The 19,955-nt window shown below is 36.4% G+C and overlaps 1 protein-coding gene across 2 annotated transcripts in view; it reads left to right on the plus strand.

Moving 5' to 3' along the window:
• The first annotated feature begins 1,698 nt into the window (after positions 1–1,698).
• Positions 1,699–19,955, plus strand: part of LOC150097912 (protein-tyrosine sulfotransferase 1-like) — a 252,976-nt gene continuing 234,719 nt past the window's right edge. For both annotated transcript variants that reach the window (XM_090406110.1, XM_090406112.1), the window contains exon 1: positions 1,699–2,319. In XM_090406110.1, the coding sequence (XP_090262236.1) occupies positions 2,191–2,319 (129 nt within the window). In that variant the 5' untranslated portion in view covers positions 1,699–2,190. The remainder of the gene's footprint in view (positions 2,320–19,955) is intronic.

Genomic DNA, 19,955 nt, shown 5'->3' on the forward strand with positions numbered 1-19,955 from the left:
CAGCATTATTATCCATTTTTGTACCTACTTATTCTTGTGAATCATTGTTCTCAGTGATGAACTTTGTTAAGTCTCGTAACAGGAGTAGCCTTACTGATGAAACTAGTAGCGCATGCGCATCTCTACAGGTTACAAAATATAAACCTGATATAAATTATCTGTCATTAGTGATGCAGCAGCAGAAGTCTCATTGATGCTAAATAAATAAAATGTCCACTATTTTTCTTTCTGTAGTTTTGATTTGATGTTTTCTACTAAAAATGGTAAAGATTAACTTCTGTTTAATATATTATATTATGTAAGTAAAATAACAAATTATTTTATCTGTAATTTTTATGTCTTACTCGTAAAGGATTAAGAATTAATAAAATTATATTTTTAATTTTATTTTCTTTTATTGTGCTTTAGTCAAGTAAAACGATTATGAGATTGTGCACTGCAATATATTGGAAAAACTTAAAAAAAAACTTGTCTGATTGATCTTTATAAAACAAATCAGAAATATTGTTTACTCTTTTGCTGAAAAGTGCTTCTTTAAATTGTGCGGCTTTATATGGCAGCTAGAATTACACTTAAATACAAATAAAATATATTCACGCTGTCAACAGGATAGGACTTTTAAGTAAAAATTGCGTTACTAATTTTTTACATTAATTCAATCTTATATGACTTACAATAATCACTCTTACAATATTCTTTGATTTTATCATTCTATTGTGATTTCTGATTATTTGAAAAGGTCTTCCCAATACTTAAGACACCAAATAGTCATATGTTCGGCAAAATTTCCGTTGACGCGTGAGAAAATTTTGCATCAAAGATTTGGAGATTTTGGCACGTACAATTAAGAACGTTGCCCACCCCTGGTCTAGAGTCTAGATTTAAACAAATCTATCATATTAGCTGCGCGTTTGGGAGTTTACGGCGATCAGGGAGCTGCGGCGAAAACGCCCTGCAGTCTGACCAGTGGTGACAGTGACTAAGCTTCAGATTGTTATAATTTGATTTCGTTAAGTGCGTGCAATATCTTTTTGATTTTACATCGTTCTTATTTGTTTTTCTGAGGCGAGGTAAGAATTACCTAAGATCGATAATGAGTACCTTGTGTTTTAAGAAATCTTGCCATACTGTCTATAGAACAGCAACCGAGTGTTGAAATAGACTTCGCCAATGTCATCGACGATTTTGCTAAGAAAAGCAAGAAAAACAACATTTTAGAATGTTGGAATTAAAGTTTTACTTTAAAATAAACATAGTGTTTTCATTCATTTCCTTATACGTCATTTTGACTTTTTTGTAGTATTTTTGGTGTGTATTGAGAGGGGCAGCAAACTCAGGGATCGCCCCAGGTGACAAAAGCTCTAGCTACGCCACTGAGTGAGATATTGCTATATTCGTAAAACAGCGAATGATAACACTTAAATAATATATCTATACTGCTAAATAGAAAATAGTAACAAATAATACTTCAAGCTTTCAATTAAAACAAAGAAAAATCTCCGACCGACCAATTTCAGATCGTCAGTCTGAATGAATACAACTAATCAACTGCGTGCTTTTTCGTAACTGTTGTGCATATTTTTAGGATAATTTCAGTCATTGCCGCTAGATGTCGGTACAAGTTAACTGGCTTCTTAGTTGGGTCACTCCATAAGCACGTTGTTTCTGAACGTGCTCCGAACAACACGGTAAGAAACTAGAAGCTGCGTGAGAACACGGCGTGTGCTCACGATATTGGCTTCGAAGTTAATAGCGCGGAGGAGACGAGAACGACTTTCATTTCCTGAGTTCACGAAGATCACCGAGACATGCAGTAGCAAAAGAAGAGCAGGTCTGGGAGATATAAGGTGGAACACTATTGACAAGAGGAGATGAGGTTGCTCAGGAGCAGAAACTCAATTTGCGATGTGCTTCTAACAGCCAATAGAAGTGTGATTGTCCAGTGACATGAATGACCTCCTCTACTAGGTTTCCTGATTACTTGCTAGCTATTCAAGAGATTAACACACCCTACGCAGGTTCAGATTATTTGCACGAAGCGTATTTCATTCCTAGTTCGCTCCGAACCCGAGAGGACCTTGCTGTAGGATAGGAAGAGTTCTGAAGCATCCACACAAAATAAAGGATAAAACAGAAGAGTACTTGTTGCTGTCGATGGGATGTTGCGTCACCTAAATTGCATTCATTGACATGGGTATGCGGACCCTACGAAAATACGTTGGCTATATGTGTCTGTCAGTGACTGTTGTGCTAGCGCTGTATAGGATTCATTCCCCATGTGTGCCACCGCAAGACCAAGCAATCATGGTTTCTTCCCAAGTAAGTAAAACAAGTCATAACTTAAGCTGATTGTTGCTGGCTGTTGTAATTTTAGCTACAGACCTTTAGCATTGTCAGTGGCTTGGCCTCCGAACTTTTGTCAAAAATCTTTTAAAGATCATGCTAATTCTAAATTCTTGGATTGTGCTTTTAGACTGTTACCGTTCGCTAGCGAAATCTACATTATTCTGATAAACAGGCCAGTCTGAATAACGTCTTGTTCATGGACAATTGAATGTATTTAGGTGGTGGACATTTTCATTCACTTTAGTCTCTAAGAGCAGAGTTTCCAATTATCTACCCCCTTAAGCCATCTATGGTACTGATGTACTATTACTTACAAGCTTTCGCCATGAAAGCTTAAGTAACTTTGGCAGGCAATAATTTAAAAATGAATTTAATTCTTGTTGTTTTACACAAAACATTGACAAATAATGTTTTAGGATGGTGCAACCATACAATTGATCACTTTCATATAATGTTAAATCCAATACTTTTCTGAATTGATTCTTAAGTACACTGTACAAAATTACTTTATGTATGAAATTATAACTAATGATCCATTGTTTTAAAGGAATGATCTTTTATGATATTTATAAGCTTGTTCAAACTACCAGAACGTGTTTTAATATAGGTTTTGGTAGCTGAGCAAGCTTATCTAGTTCCACTCCTATGGAGGTATATAAATCGACATTATATAAAATGCCATATCCACCCCAACTTCCAAAAAGGTATATAAAAGACTTATGATAATAGCGAGGACCTCTTTTCAAGGAAAGGACTAGCTTTGCTCAGGGCCGACTCTACCGACGGTGCAACACGTGCATTTGCACTGGGCGATAAGTTTTTTTGGGGCGGCAAAGTTGGCATAAACTATACGAAAAATAAAGGAGAAGGGGCAGCAAAATATGCTACTGCACGGGGCGACTATACGAAAAATAAGGGAGAAGGGGCGGCAAAATATGCTACTGCATGGGGCAGCAAAATTCCTAGGGGAAGCCCTGGCCTTTGCTGCATTTTTTTTTATCCAACTTGCAGAGTTTTTGAATTATTATTGTATATATTATTTAAATTTTGAACTTTAAAATGAGGATGAATTACAACAATAATTTATTCTGAAGTGGTGAGACTCGTAGCTCAGTTGGCATGGATACACTTTTGGTTGAAAAGGCCCGGGTTCGAATCCATCTAGGATGTGAAGAACCTTTTTATAATAACTTCAAACCGAAAGTGAGTTAGCTAGTCTCATGTATGGAAAGATTTTCTTCCTAGGCCTGTGAGGATCCCCCAGCACACACAACGCATCTTGACATAATACTTCACTGGCCTCATAGCCTTATTTGCTTCACCCGTAAGTCCAACTAAACTGAACTTCTACTGAAATTATTTACTACTGAACGATTTTCCCCTTGACTGAGATTTTTTAAACGCTCACTAGAAGATTTATTTTCATTATACTGTTGTAATACATAAACACACAAGAGCAGGGTTCCCCCCCCCCCAGGAAGTAAAAAAAAAAAAAACTGTATTTAAAGTATTGCGGTCTCTCCCTTGATTGTCTACTGGAGATGAATTGGTAAAAGATTGCATAACCACAAAATCACGTGTGACAATATGAAGAATCCACCTCCCAAGGGGAGAAAAGGCAGAGTAAAACCCGCAATACTAACGCCAAAAAATCACGAGCTTCTCGGAAGGGTGGTGCGGAAATAATCAATGAGAAAATCCAATTAATTACAACTAGATAAGAAGCTGCATAATGTCTGCTTCTACAGAAGGGAAGTCGCCCATAAACCGTACATCATCCCTGGTCCATACCATCTTATTCACACATACAGCTTTAGAAGCCGGAAATATGCAGCAACGAATCGCACCATGCCATTTTCTGAGAGAACGTAGTAGCAATACGCTATGCCTGAGTGCATGATTCCAGCCGTGAAATTTGGAGTTTAAATGGTCCAGATCTGCTTTCTTGGTATGGACTCCAATTTTGGCAGTGCTGGAAAGGATGAATGCTAGAATATTTCACACTTCTGGATATGTAGTGCAGCGCTTTTTGCACGGTGGCGGTTTAACGGACGACTCATCGCAAACTTGGAGAGATAGAAAAGGATGGGCAGGTTTAATCAGGACCAAAGGACGGTCTACAAATTATTGCGATGTGTTCACGATTCTTATATTTTGAAATCATAGCGTGCTGTCTTGATAGTTATTTTAACATAATGCATTTTGTGAGGTAGGAGTTAGAACTGCATCCCCTAGTGATGTGTGTCCCCCTTCTGGAATTTCAGTATTATAGTTTGGCAACTCAAATTTGCTCTTTTCAGTTTGAATTCTTAAGAATAATATTAAAAAAAAAAACCTTTTAAAGCATCGCCAACTTCATGAAAATTCTTTCCAGCAAATTTTCACAAGTGAATATTAAGAATGAACATAATACAATTTGAAACGTGTGAGTCGCCCTTGCTGAGGAAAGATTACTCGCACACCTTTTATTTTCAGCCAATAAATGTTATTACTTTATTTTGAAATTCACAAACCATTCTTCCACGCAGATGCATTATATTGAACAAATACAGTGTGGGACGAATAGATTGGCACCCACAGCTTTGCTGGGTGGAGAGTGGGGGCCCACACTGTATTTGTTCAATATAATGCATCTGCGCAGTGGATACAGAGGAAGTAGTCGAGAAGGATGAAACAATATTAATTATATATCCCTGGACTAGATGACATTAATGCTGTGAAGCTATTCGTAATACTGTAATTATAAAATACCAATGCACTTAGGCGGTTGAACTAATTCAGCTGATAGATCAGTTCGTCAATCTACAAACAATACAATAGCATTATTAGACAGTGATGCCATCGTTATTCAAACACATCCGTCTAGGTTCTTTGTTGTGGATATCTAAAGATAGGTCGTGACTTCGTCGAGTTCTACGATATATAATGACCTAGGCCTGCCTTCGTTATTGTGTAAGAGATGGTCTGTTCCGGAGAATGCTGACGTGATTTATACACAAGCATATATTTAGAGGCATTTCACAATGTTTAAAAGGCTACTTAGAGGAATTGGCTCTGGAAATAGATTTTGATGAGATGCAATATTTGAAATGTTTACTGAAATTTTTCAGGCAAATCTCAATTGCGGTATTATAAATAGCCATAAATGCCTTCATGTCAATGCCACTCCTGTATCATTTTAGGATACTGCTTAGAATCGTCATGAGACCAAATTGGATCTTTTCTGTTTAAGCTACACGAAATCTTCAAGTGAGCAGGGTGGTGGTAGTTTCACGCTGAATGATAAATTGTCTGAAGGCATTCACAGACATTCATACCACAGTCTGATTCGAACCGAATAGTGCGTAAGCTTAGAATCCACTCAGTCATCCAAGCCAGCAGGATATTTTCGTAATCGGTCTTAATTTTCATCTGGAAAGACAGACTGCCGTAATCTTTAGTTATCTTTTATCCAACTGACTCGTATTTCGCAGAAGCTCGTTTCGCTATCACCATTCACGTCAAGTATCTTGTCATGCCTATCCTAGATGACAGAGATAGACTCGGTTATACACCTCTATGAGTGACACTTGACGAATTCCTGAGATCGAAATCGTAACGTTTGTTCTATTTATATTCTTTCCTTGTTAATCTAACAGCATGCGAGTTACGTTAACAGTAGTTTTTAGCTGTTTATTTTACTCTGTCGGAGTAAAAATTTTCTTTCTAAAAATGACACTTCGGTATTTGCAAACTTTTAAATAAAATAGGAGTAAAAGAATGGCTCATTTACCAGGAGTCGGATTTGTATCCCATTTTGCTGTTTTTGCTGTTCATTATTATTAAACAAAAATCTCCATGCATTCAGTAAGTTAAATGGGAAGCATTGCCTGAAATAGAATTTTATTCTGAGAATATATCGTATAGATCGTTCATATATAACAGTGGCGATGCTTTCGTTAACTTAAAATATTTAAGGTATAAGACGTAACGAACAGAAATATTAAACTCTCCTTTCATTACGACAAAAAAGTTTACAAAGCACAAACCAACTTAATAATACAACTATACAAAGCAATTAATCGGGTATAAAACAGAAAATTGTATCAATAGACATGGTTCGTGTTTATTATCATATTTTGGTGACTATGAATGAATGAAAGTGTGCGTCGGTGTGCCAATGGGTCCGATTTCAAGGTTTAGAAGAAAATTCGGGTATGTTCACCTTTTAACCTTGACATTTTGTTAATTTTTTTTTTTATGTATTCAAGAAGACTAATGAGAGATCCTTTTTTTTTTTTTTAAACCGCCATGAAACTGAAAATGATTTTTGCAAGAATAACTTGAACGAGTTAGATTATTTGGCTGTTTTGTTGCATAGAAACTATACGGTTCGTGAGATATTTAAATAAAGCGTGATTTGCATTTATGCTCTGCGAAGTGTTTTTTTTTTTTTTTTTTTTTTCCCTTCGGATGACAATGGCCAATGAGTAAAAGTTTGGGGTGGGAGCGCGAAGCCCGAAGTTGGGGCTCCTACATTAACCCCCCCCCCCGTTTAAAAAGAAAATAATAACCTCCGTATAATACAGTATACGAAGTGGAATGACAACCAATAAGTCTCGTCCAGATCAAAGGTAGGCAACCTTTTTTGGATGAAGACCAATTTTTGATGTAATTAAAAAAAAAAAAAAAGAAGCGATTCTAAGCTCAAGCTGGGGGGGGGGGGAATCTAGGAAATGGAGTGGAAAAATGTTTTATTAAATATGCATCGCTTGGTAAGAAGTCAACGGACATCCCCTATGGATAAGGTGCGTGGTGTCATGTAACGAGTAACGTGTTTGTAGCCGTTACTTCCGGAAAGGAAGTGACGGAGTTTCGAAAAGGCGTTGTGATAGGATGCAATGCTGCAGGCCTGTCTGTTCTGCAAACTGTTAACAAATTGGACCATCCTAGGTCAACAATCAGTGATACCATACTGAGATGGAAGCGCAAGGAGTCAACTGCTACCCGCAGTGGACGACCCACCATATTCACTGAAAGTGACGGTAGGGTGCTACGAATGATAATATATAAAAACCAGCATTCGTCCGCCGACATTTTAATTGCGCAGTCCCAGTCATCGACTGGAACACGAATCTGCACAAAAACATTGAGAACAGAGGCTCACAACATATGTTTCCAATGGCAGGACCACAATATGCAAGCCCCACATCTTGAACTAAACATGCAGTGTCTTCAGTAGTGCAAAGAGCGTATGCAGTGGGACGTGAAAGCTGTGTTATGGAGCAACGAATGCGCTACACCCTTCACCGCGCAGATGAATGGATTGGGTGTGACGGATGCCCGATGAACGTATCTTACCAGAGTACTTAATCCCAACTATGAAATATGGAGGTGGTGCTGTGATGGTATGGTCCTATTTTTCCTGGTTTGTGATTAGACAAACCTGGACCTCTGTTTGTGGTAAGACAAACATTGAACTCAGAGAGGTTTCTAGCCAATGCGCCCGTCATAAGGCCTGCTTTAACAGTGTGGTTTGTGCACATGAACGTCTCCATACTTAACTGGTCTCTACAGAGCTTTGATCTCAACCCTACTGAACATCTGTTTTGATGAACTGGAGCGTCGGGTGAAGTAAAAGGACGTTCCTCCCACAACAGTCTAGGACCTCATTACATGCCTACAGGAAGAATGGTCCAAAATTTAAATTGATCGCTATGTACGCTTGTGGAAATTATGCCCTGTAGGATTGCTGCAATTATCACAGAGGACGGCGGTCCTATATCTTATTTAAAGTGGGCGTCATGGCTGTTTTGTTGCGCACACTATGGTGTCCGTTGACTTCTTTCCTAGCTGTGTGTGTGTCTTGAAACAGTAGTCATTAATACTAAAAAAAAACGCAACATTCATCCAAGTAGGTACGAATTAATGTGGTTACTGAACTGGTCGAGTCTCTCAACATCGGGTGAGTATGCCGTAATTTTCATCTTTAAACATGCTGAGAGACTCGCATTGTTCAGGCAGTTTCCTGATTCGTTTTTAATATATTTCATGTTCGGAAATATTTGCTCGCAGAAATACGTCGAACTAAAAACGGAGTGAAGTCTAAACGCAAATATTTTCATATTTCTACACGTGCCTGGTAAGCTGCTCCATGCATCGAACACACGAATATTACTTCGTTCCTGTCTTACCTATCCTATACTCTCCACCGACGCAACGAGTTAACCTTCGACATCTTGCAGGACGTGTGCTCTGCTCTCGATGCGCAGGCAAACTAAACTAATAAGTGTTTGCGACGTGCGCTTGTCTTGCATGTTGGCTAAAAGTTAGAGCCGCACGTTACTGATCCTGTTGGCAACTATTCAGAGGAGTAGCTGGAATGTTAGTAAAAATGATTTTGATAACGTAATTTTTAATGGTGGTCCACCAAAAGTAAGAGCTCGTATCTTAAATGGGTCCAATGCTAATAATAGATTGCTAGCATCGGAATATCTTTAGTCTGTAGATATTAGGAATACATTTGAAGGCTGTTCAACAGGGAGGAACACAATAAAAATGCAACTCTTTGATTTGTATTAATCGATGAGAGTTCTAAAGGATGCCTTTTTATTTTTCTTTGAAAGACCACCCTCTTCTTTCATCACAAGTCACACTTTATTAATCCATCTATTATCCACATTTTCATATTTTGAAATCCAAACAAAATTCGGCATAACACACCCAACAGATCATTTGGAGAAATTTTCATTTTAAGATTCAAAAAAATATGTATGACAGCTCATGTTTAGATGCGGGAAAAAATTGTGTATTCAAGCATGAGATGAAATCAAGTTTCATGATGAAATCGAAGATGTACAAATAAAAAAATTCTAACCATTACAAATGAAGTGGCTAACTTAGTCTCTAGTGTCCTAGCTTAATATTTAGTTCCTTCAAACACCTGTGAGTAGCGAATAAAACATCATTTAAGTGTGTTTTCGTTCAGGGTACGAATTCCACGTCTTAATAGCATCGAACAAGGCACGTATCTTTTGGGAGAGTCTGAATGACAAGAACAATTGCAAGTAAAGCATGATAGAATGCCGAAGTTGCCAAGGGTAATATTGTCTGGGTGCTTGCTATTAGTTGCTGTAGTGATATGTCTTACTCGTTTCTCATGGGATAAGAGAATCAGACAGATTCCTTGGATAAGGATTTCATACGAAGCTTCAGCAACAGTACAATAACACAACCCATCACTTTCATGTTCGATAAAAATTCCACGTAGTTGCTTGAAGTTTAACTGTGTGGATATCTGAAGTGTTTATGGATGGAACGTTATCGTAATTACTTTTAACTATCTGCAACAGACACTTAAAAAGTAGTGCTTAGATTTCTACGGTGACCTGATTATTCGGGAGAAAAAAGTAACTTAAAATCGCATTTAGAATCCACGAAGATTTATTTACAGCAGATTGAACTTCTTTTGTTTGTAGTGTTTGTTTATGCATGAAAATTAAAGAAAATTTCCTTTTTTACTTGAGATAGTGTAATCGAACTTTTCTGAAATTGATTTATAAAGCTACCATACTTGATTTATAAGAAAAGAAATGTTTTTTTATGTCGTTTATGTGCTACTGCTCTTGTTTTGAGGGAAATAATATATCATCATATGCGCAAAGATTTAAATATATATATATAACCATAAGGGATCCTGTTAAACACACAAAAGATAATAAAATCTGTTTATGAAATTTGATATCAAGAATGATGAATTATAATACAGCTCGGACCCATAACTAAAACTTTATCTCCTCGAGTAAGTATTTTCTTAGTTTTCAAGCTCTTCTTGTTCACCTACTTCTCTACAGCATTCTCTCGAGGCTCTTTAGGAAGACATATAGTTGCTCACTTAGTCCATGAAATGAACAACAGTGTCAGGCTATCGCTGCTGTTGCCATGCACAAAATGGTAATAGATCAGAACATTAGGAGGCTCTATTGTTACACCGCAAATAGACCACACACAATATTCTTGCTTCCTCATGAACATCTAAACTACAGAGAGAATAGCGTACCGCACTTGTATTGATCATTTAGAAGAGACAACTACTTTAAATACATCAAAGCTATAAAACTGCAGTTTGTTGTTAGAAGTGTTCAAAGTTTTAATAATTTCAACTCTTCGAAAGCTAGACAACAGGAATGAAAAATGGAACTGCTTGAGTAGTTACAAGAAGAAATTTCTAAAAATGGGTAGCCTAAAAATTGACCGCAAAATGTTTAGATATTTAATAATTTAAATTTTATTGAATTAATCTGTGATAGCGACAGCGTCACACCATGATAAAGCATAAAATCTGTATTTTATTTGTATAATAAACGACATTTTACACATGATAAGTTTTATGCATGATAATACTAGCATACATTCCAATTTCAAATGACTTCCGGATTTTTTTTTATTTTTATTTTCTTTTTTGAACGTTTGGATGGTGCAAAAAGTGTAGCATATTGCATTGATAGCATTCACAATCCACTGATTTCCATAATTGTTCTGAAGGTCGCCACCTGGCGGGTATGAACGATGTTCTTTCTGGTCACCTGCTGAGAGAATTGTTTCAATACTAAAAGCACTTATCCAGAGGAGTGAAGGAGGGATTGGATTTCAGGTTCTCAGGCAATATTGCAGCTGTCGTGATTCATCAGTTACGCTATATAATAATAAGATATCATTACTGCGCAAAGATTTTTTTTTTTTCTAAGCAGTCGTGGCAGGTTATAAGAAATCCGTTTAAAAGGCAGTTTTTATCTAGTCGGCCACAATGGCAATACCAGATTATTTTTCATGTTTGTTATTATCGTTTACAGATGAGTATTGCTGGATGTTAGTCTCCAGACTCGAATTGTCTGAATTGTTTTTTCCCTGAATCTTTTTTTTTCGTATATTTTTATAGTGACCTTTTGAGGACTACGCTGTTGTTCTAACATCTCTGTGGCGATCCTTTTGTGATGATTTTTCATTAGACAACCTTGAAAGAAAAATATTCAATAAACACTATCATTTTAAAATTAGTTTATAATTATTATACCATATTCCTAATGTAAAATTTCGCAATTGTACGTAGCACATTAGTATTAACTCATTTCCTTCCTTTGACTAGACTATTTAATTAATTTCTGTCTTCTTCATGACTTCCAATACCCTACTTGGTTATATTTCATTGCACTCCTGAGTTGCCCCGTGCATTTTATTCTTTACGTACCCATTCCATTTGTTTGTGGTTAACATTTTTCTGTAATTTATTAATCATTTTCAGTTCATCTTTAAAACGTGCAGTTTTAATTTTAGTTTTTATATTGCTTCCATATTCAGCTAGCGTCCTTTAAAATCTCATTTCAACTAAATTCTTATTTCTTATTACGTCAATGTCTCCCTACTAAATTAAGAGTTGTCTGGAGGGAATCACGAATAATTTCTGGAGAGCTTCTCTCCTCATATCTGCCGAAGTTGGTGAGATAAAATTCCGTTCTAAACTATTTAGGGTTTTTTTTTACCCCAATTTTTTCTCCATCCGCTCTTGGTTATATTTGGTGAGCATTTCAATACTCTTGCTGTGTGGGTTTCTCATTCCGAATAGATTATTTCTTCTTTTCATTCGAAGTCGATGTTTTTTTTGCGAAATGATCATACTGAATTGTTTACTGTATTTCTTCTCTGGGGTAATGTTTTCATTCAGCAAAGATATATCATCGTCTACATATAAAAGATCTAAACTTTTTTTTTTCTCTTGAGTTTTGCCTTTTTCCATTTTTTCATAATCAGTTTTTCTTTATTAATGTTTAAGAATACAATTTAGTAAATGGCTTCTTAAATTTTTCTTAATTATATAATTCTCGTTCGATCCTATCTTCGCCTGTTGCTTTCTTTAAACAATTTTTCTAATATTCTGTTATCCACGAAGTATTTCAGAATCTACTTTTATTTTAGTCCAGTTAGCTTATGATGTTACCAGTCCTCTTTCTTATGTCCATGGGCGAAGTTTGTCATTTGTCTTGTCAATATTTTTATGATTTTATGTCCATTAAGAGATGGTTAATATTGTGATTTGATCTACTGATGAAATTCCCCCGATATTCTTTTTGTTACCGTAATATTGCACGCGTTTTTGTTATTCAGAAGCGTTAAATTGTACGATTCTTTTTCACTGATGCTTCTAATTGTGTAACGTTCTGAGGCCATTTTATTTTTGTTCATATCAAATACTCGATCTTGTACCGCGCGGTTAGCCTAGTGGCTTTGCGCTTCGCAACTATATGCCTGGGGAAGGAGTGTCCTAGGTTCGATTCCCGTTGTAGACGTGAGGAATTTGAGGATCTTCCTCAGGCATAGCCAAGTTAGCTGGTCTTGGGCGCGGTCAGTAGGGTTTTTTTCCGCCAGTTTATCTGGCGTTTTTCATCCCGCAAACAAGCAAACCGGACCCACGAACATACGCCTCTACAGTCAAAAATATACCCCCCCCCCCCAGCGGCAGACCAGGCGACGGGTCGGTTGGGAGTAGTACTAACAAGAAGTCGCATCTAAAGTAACACGCGGACCCTGTATGGGAAGCGGGAATAACGCGCAGTAGAAGAAGATCAAATACTCGATCTTATTTATGAATTATTTGCTTTGAGATTGTACAGCTGTTTATACTCTTGTTGTATTCATCTTTAAAAAAAATTTCCCCCTTTATTTTTGTCTTATTTATTGTTTGGACCGCTTCTTCTCAAGTATCATCGTCTCTGTAGCAATTAGGCAGTTATCGAATCTACAGGCCATGTAAACTCTTGCATCAAATATTTCTTTTGTCATCATATTTTTATTATTAATGCGCAACCAGCAACTGATTTGCTTCCCCTTTCCCATATATGCTTGTACTTAAGTTAATTGTCCTGAGGTTGCTAGAAGCTGCAAAATCTGGTAACTGTCTGCATTATCATTAAGAACATTCATTCCATTACCACCTGTCAGATAAGATTTTCAATCAATAAATTCTTCTCCCCCCATTTTTCCTTCCTGTGAGCATGCTTCTGTTTTTGTTAGAAAAATTAGTATTTATTGTAATTTTTTCCAACTGTTACGTGTCATCAAGACGTTGCCTGCCACTATTTCTTTCTCTCATTCTGTTCCATTATTGGTAAATGCATGGTCTCCTAAATATTTGATTCCTCCTCCTCATTTCTTCTTGATTTTTGATATGGCTATGGCAGATTTTGACCTTCATTTGTTCTTGGTTGTTCCTATATTTCTTCCAATTTAATTCATATCCCTACATTTCCAATTCGAATCCGGTTTTATATTTTTTTGTTGTCCTAGTCTTTTGTTCCGAAAAATCTTTTTTTTTTTCAACTGATTCGAATGCTAACCCCTTTTCTCTTATTATAATTCTCCCCCCCCCACACACACACCTTTACTAGTACAGCTGAGGGATCGATGCAATTAGCCTGTCACCGACATAGTTCTTAGGATAATTTGGTTACTTTGTATCATTTCTGTGAATGAAACCAGCACCCATTAATAATTTTTTTCGCTAATCAATGTGAACTGCGATTCTCTGAGTCGAACTGACAAAGAAAAACCATTTTGTTGAAGGATGGCACAGACGTTTAGCCAATTTATTGATTCCCAAGAAATTTATTAATAGACTGAAACAGTAAAGTTCGAAGGAATTTGATGAATCAATACTTGGGGGGGGGGAATTAGTGCTAACGTTATTTTAAAAGGCTTGTAATATTAACGTACAATGATATACGGAGGTTACATCTTTATTTTTCATATTTACTTCACATTTTGCTCAAGATGTTCGGGAATTTATACACCTAATAAATTCCTGTCAAATTCTGTCTATTCAAGTTGCATATTAGATTATATGTATTCATTCACTCATATTTTCAATATGGAAAGAATCGGGAAAAATATTATGCGCTCCCTCTAAGTGAAGCATGTCTTAGTTTTTAAGTTTCATGCAGACAGTTATTCTTCAGAAAATACATTAGTGAAATTATTACCGTTTTTTTACTGTATTTTTTGTATAAATTGCTGCAACCCTGACTTCGTTGCACCTGTTTCTGCTTTGGTTAGTACATCACATCCACATGCTTCCTTAGTGAGCTTTCGTAGCTCGATCGGTATCGACAATTCCCTTTGGTTGGAAAGATCTGGGAATCGAATCTCCTCTAGGACGCAAAGACCCCTTATCAGGATTTTTCAGTTTAAGGCAACTTTCATTCCTGCAACTTTCCATGAATTTAAGAATTTTTTTAGAGCTTCTGTAGCGCAGTTGCGAGAATGCTGCACCATGGTTCGAATTCTATGTGGATTGTGGGGAACTTCCCCCCCCCCTCACTGAAGGTATGGTAGCTGGTATTGTATGGTAGCTGGTATTGTATGGAGACAGAAGCGCTTACTCAGAACTATTTTCATTTTTGCGAAACGGCCAAACCTGCCGGGGCACACAGGAAGTTACCAGACATGACACGCTGATTGTCTCACAGTGTTAGGTCATTCTGACCTAATTCCAACCAGCTGTTGAACATTTCTACGAGTTGTGCCATGATCCAAGGGCATGAGATATGTCTGTAGGTTTCAAAGTTTTCCTCTCAAGTCGATGGTAGTGAGGGTGCAATAAGTCAATAATCTCCCTCAATGTCTTGATGTCCACCATTTTCGAATGACTTTTCAGAGATGCTGACGTTCCATTCCCACAGTAATAAAATAAAGGTCGAGATATATTAAGGTGGAGAGCCTCCGTCACTCGGGTGGTATAGACGAGCCCTTTGGTTGAAAAGACTCGGATTCGAATCCTGTCTACGGCGTGAGGAACTTTTCTTCGTAGATGGGTTTTTCGTCCCTCAGAACAGGTAAACTGGCTCAGGGAACAAAGTTCTATGGAACAAAATACCTGCCCCTAGAGGGATGCAGTAAAGGGATCGCAAGCCGGCTGCATTAAACTGTAAAGTCCCTAATCAAGGGACTCAACCTTTCTTGAATCGATGAGAAATGGACGGAAGATATATTAAGATTGTCTTTCTTTCAGTTTTGACTGCCTGTGTTGCAGAGGCATAGCTAGAGAGGTGCGGAGGGGGAGGTCTCCCCGGGCGGCACTTTGAACCTTTTTGAACTTTTGCAGTTAATTCTAAAATACAGTCTCGAGAACTCATTTCTAAATATTGTAACACTACTGAGAATTTTCCTCAGAATTGCTGTCAGTGTTGCAAGTTGTGAGAGGAGTTTTTTCTAAATAAAATTGATTAAGAATTACCTACATTACTATGAAATAGACTTCGCCAATGTCATCGACGATTTTGCTAACAGAAAAGCAAAAAAAAAATAACATTTTAGAATGTTGAAATTAAAGTTTTACTTCAAAAATAAACAGAGTGGTTTAATTTATTTCCCTATACGTCGTTTTGACTTTTTGTAGTATTTTTGGTGTGTATTGAGAGGGGCAGCAAAAGTTCTATCTACACCACTGCTGTGTTGTGTATCAGGCCACCATGTAAAGTTCGCCATTTAAGTCATGCACGTGGAAAACAATGAAAACAAGGAGATGACTCAATGTATACTGATTGCCAAGCAGTGGAAATCATAGTATATATATATATTTTATATATATATATATATATATATATATATATATATATATATATATATATATATATATATATAAAATCATTCACTAGTCTTCTTTATGCAGTGTGATATCCATTTAAACTGATGAATAAAACATTTGGGAAATTATTTAGACAGAAGTTCCTACTTGACAAACAGTCTATTAAAGAAACATACCTCTTGCAGATGATGCACACCGTGCGGAGAATATGACTCATGGGAAGGTAACCGGATCCATTGTATTCCTCTGGTTTGCATTATAGCTCCGTGGTTAATGGAATTGCTTAGAGTTGTGCATTTAACTTGATTAGATTGTTTTCTCTTGGGCAAGAAATGCATTCCCTTTTCATTGTTTTGTTTTTGTTTGTGAAATAACCTAGTAAATGTTCAGTGTAAGTTACTGCAACACTTCGAATAATTAATGAACTTCTGTTAAGAAAGTTTTCATTAATTCTCTTGCTGAAGATTTAGGCTTGGAACTTAGAACTTAGAACGAGAGAACACGGTGTTTCCTTTCGTATATCACGTAAACTACTACTTATAAACAAAATGGAGAAAATTAGCTCCTGGAAGAGAGGAGTGCGCCCTCATTAACTATTTTTTGTTTCCAAGTGCAATATTTATTTTGTGAGGCGAGTTCGAAAAATGTCATGATGTTTTCTCTATAACAGCAGGGAGGTACCTTTTATTCTCTGCTGTCGCTTCCAAAGTAGTTAGTTAGCTTACGACTTCCTACAGAATTTGTTTTATAATTGGGGTTCATTTAACGTTGCCTTCAGTGCGAAGTTAGGTTTGGAAAAAGAAAATATAGTTGCCTAGTGTCAAATCTGGGAATTATGCGGGGTGCAGAATAACATTCGAGGCTGTCGTAGCCATAAACTGCACGACCACTTGGGCTACTTATAGCTAGAAATTCCTGCTCACTCAAAACAAAGTGAACAGGACCATCGTATATTATGATGGATAACCCAATCTTAAGTGCGCCATTTCGCCGTAAGTATATTTTCGTAGATACTGCAACATCTAAACAGAAATGTTGGTTCATAAATAGATCCAAAGAACGAATTCTTATTTCAGTTTCATGGATGTCAAAAATAAATTTAAAAAAAAAAATAAGCATCAACAGATTTCGCTCTACTTTTCGATTAAAAAAAGTCAAACATTTGAGTTATTTCCTCTGGGAAAGCACATTTTGAACATATGAAAGGTTTCCGTGGGATTTTTACTCAGACTCTAACTTTGATGCGCACCTGCTGTTCACTGAAGCTCCCCCCCTTCCTCAATGTAACAGAAATTACCAAACGCATCAGATATAATCTCACTTCATAACGGTATTAAGTAAAAAAAAAAAAAAAAGTGTTACATTTGTGAAAGAAAACGAATAATCGGCAAGTTTATATTTTATTTACTGGCTGCTTTGTAGAAACTGCAGTCGAAGGAACTAAGCCTGTGTGGCTAATGCAGTGTACGATGCCTGTAAATGAGGTTCTTCCCCTGTTTGGGGGAAGGAAACTCCTATTCTGCCTCAGTAACTGTAGTAGTATTAGTAGTGTCATTTGGCGATCAGTCAGAAATTTTTTATCACCCTTGTGTTCATAAACATTAATATACAGAAAAAATATTATAATAGTAGAGCGAATTGAGATAAGTGATGATGAAACCTATCTCCAAATCTACATGATTTTTCATGCCATTGCAATAACTGTTTGTTACCATAATATGTGACGTCATTATACAATATCGTACCGTTATTGCTCATCTAATTCCAAATAGTTCTCATATAATTTTATACCTACATTTTAATATTGACCAGTATTAACTAAAAGGTCAACAGGGTATACAATATGCAGTATTTACGAATCGCCTGCGATAATTTCATTGGGGCCAAGAACGAAGTATGTTTATTTGAACCCTGAAATACGATTCATGACTACGAGCCAAGAATTTTGAGATTATATTTGGCATGAAGCGAGACAGTTATAAATAAAATGTGACTCATGCGCATCAAGTGCGGAGGAATGACCGAGGTAGGAAAAAAAAAAACGAAGAAAACATTGAAGGCGCTATTAATGCTGTGGTTTAACGAAAAAGTCCTTTCAAAGATATTTTGAAATAAGACCGACTCTAATAGTTTGTACAAGTACTTTCTGTAAATGTATATAAACGATGTATTAAAGTTTAAATTTCCTTTAGCATGATAACAATTCATAAAACGTTGAGATTACATAGATGGTTATTCTTCTTCTTATTATTATTATTCGTGATTGGCTAACTTATGCGTATACATTTATATAGCTTTAATTGTACTTAAATTTATCAATTATATAGTACGCAATAATGTATTAATATATTTATTAATTTTCACCCAAGCAGTCTCGATATTCGGGTACGTAAGCAAACGATCCATCGCTGTAAGATTTTAGAAGGATAATCCATTAGCGGCGTTATTTTACTGCAGAAGATGAGTGGAAGGTGCGTGCAATTTCTTGAGGCATAAGGTTGTCTTTACTATCGACATCACTATTCATCACCACACTTACCATGTAACATTGGATGGTTGGATTTTCTCGAAAATTTACAGCCATCCATCAACAACGTAGTTGTGTAGTTAGCAATTCTTCATAGATAATTAATTTGTTGTCAAAATATGCTTTCTCGTTGCAAGCAGCATTTCTCGTGGAAGTTCGATAGGTGTATTGCCAGCTATGTATATTTATTAGGCATTATTTAAATTTCGTAACATCGGAATCAGTTTTAATCTTGACCTTAAACTCAAAAGTGTTGCCTCTATTAAGAGGCAACACTTTTGAGACACACAAGACATTACATAATTATATTATTAAGAAAAAAAACTTCAAAAATAATTATTCAACTTAAAATCGAATACCCAACAATCTTCTTGAATATTGATAAGAATTTTTGTCTTAATTCTTTTTATACAGTGATTTAACCTGTTATTTTAATTATTAAACGTAATTTAAAATACGAGTATAAATTTCATCAGCCCATCTGGATGAATAATTTTCTAGTCTTTTCATTGAGAATACCTTATTAAAAATAACAAAATCAAGTAACCCATACATCGGAAGATTTTATGGTTACTCGACTATCTCAGAAGAGCCGAATTTTGCATGTTAAACAAAATCTTAAACCAGTCTAATAAAAGCTACTGAAGACGGTTGTTGACTGCTGGTCTAGAGGAATACTCATACATTTGCAAGACTTTTTCTTTTCTTCTATAGAAGATCAACATGATGTTGTCAACTATTCTTCAATAAAATCTTTAGCCAACTTCTCACTTTTTGTCTAACACTATGTCGCCACCAGAATGGCGTTTTTGCCATTTTCTCAAACCATTATTGAAAAAATGTCTTTCTATGTCTTTAGAGTTAAATTCTTATTCTTTAAGGTTGCTAATCATTGAATTTGCCTTGCAAAATTGTCAGCTGGGTGTGTGGCTGACTCTACCAGGTTTTGAAATTTTTACCACTTTTTTTCATCGCTTATCTTTTTTACTTCATAACTAATTACAAGAAGCGAGGCTTCCACAGGGGGGGAGTGATGCATAAATCAGAAGATATCGAATGATAAACAGTTGGAGAGCAATACACACACACACATTGAGAAAACAATATTATCATGGTACGGTAGTGCTTATTTATCTTTTGAAAAACTATTAGGCAGAAAGAGTTTCTATATGCAGAGCACCTGTGCGGTAATCTTGGAACGAGGATTTTTCGAAACAACGCATATCAATTGTTTCTATGTTCCAATGTCAACTGTATCCCATAGCTGGATGTTTAGAGCCGACATGAGCAGAACTTGAAGTCTGCTGCTGCTGCTCTATCCCATTTGATGACACAGTCAGATGCATTGTGCATCGCAATGTGCTATTCTTAGAACGATCGTGGCTAGTCTGTTCTGAGGCATGATTCTTGCAAACCTTTTCCGAGCCCTCACATCAGTAAGCTATCTCCGCCACAGGGCTATCGTTG

The sequence above is a fragment of the Typopeltis vanoorti genome, chromosome 16, assembly GCF_054136105.1.
Source record: "Typopeltis vanoorti isolate ZY-2024b chromosome 16, IOZ_Tvanoo_1.0, whole genome shotgun sequence".
NCBI classification, from domain to species: Eukaryota; Metazoa; Arthropoda; class Arachnida; order Uropygi; family Thelyphonidae; genus Typopeltis; species Typopeltis vanoorti.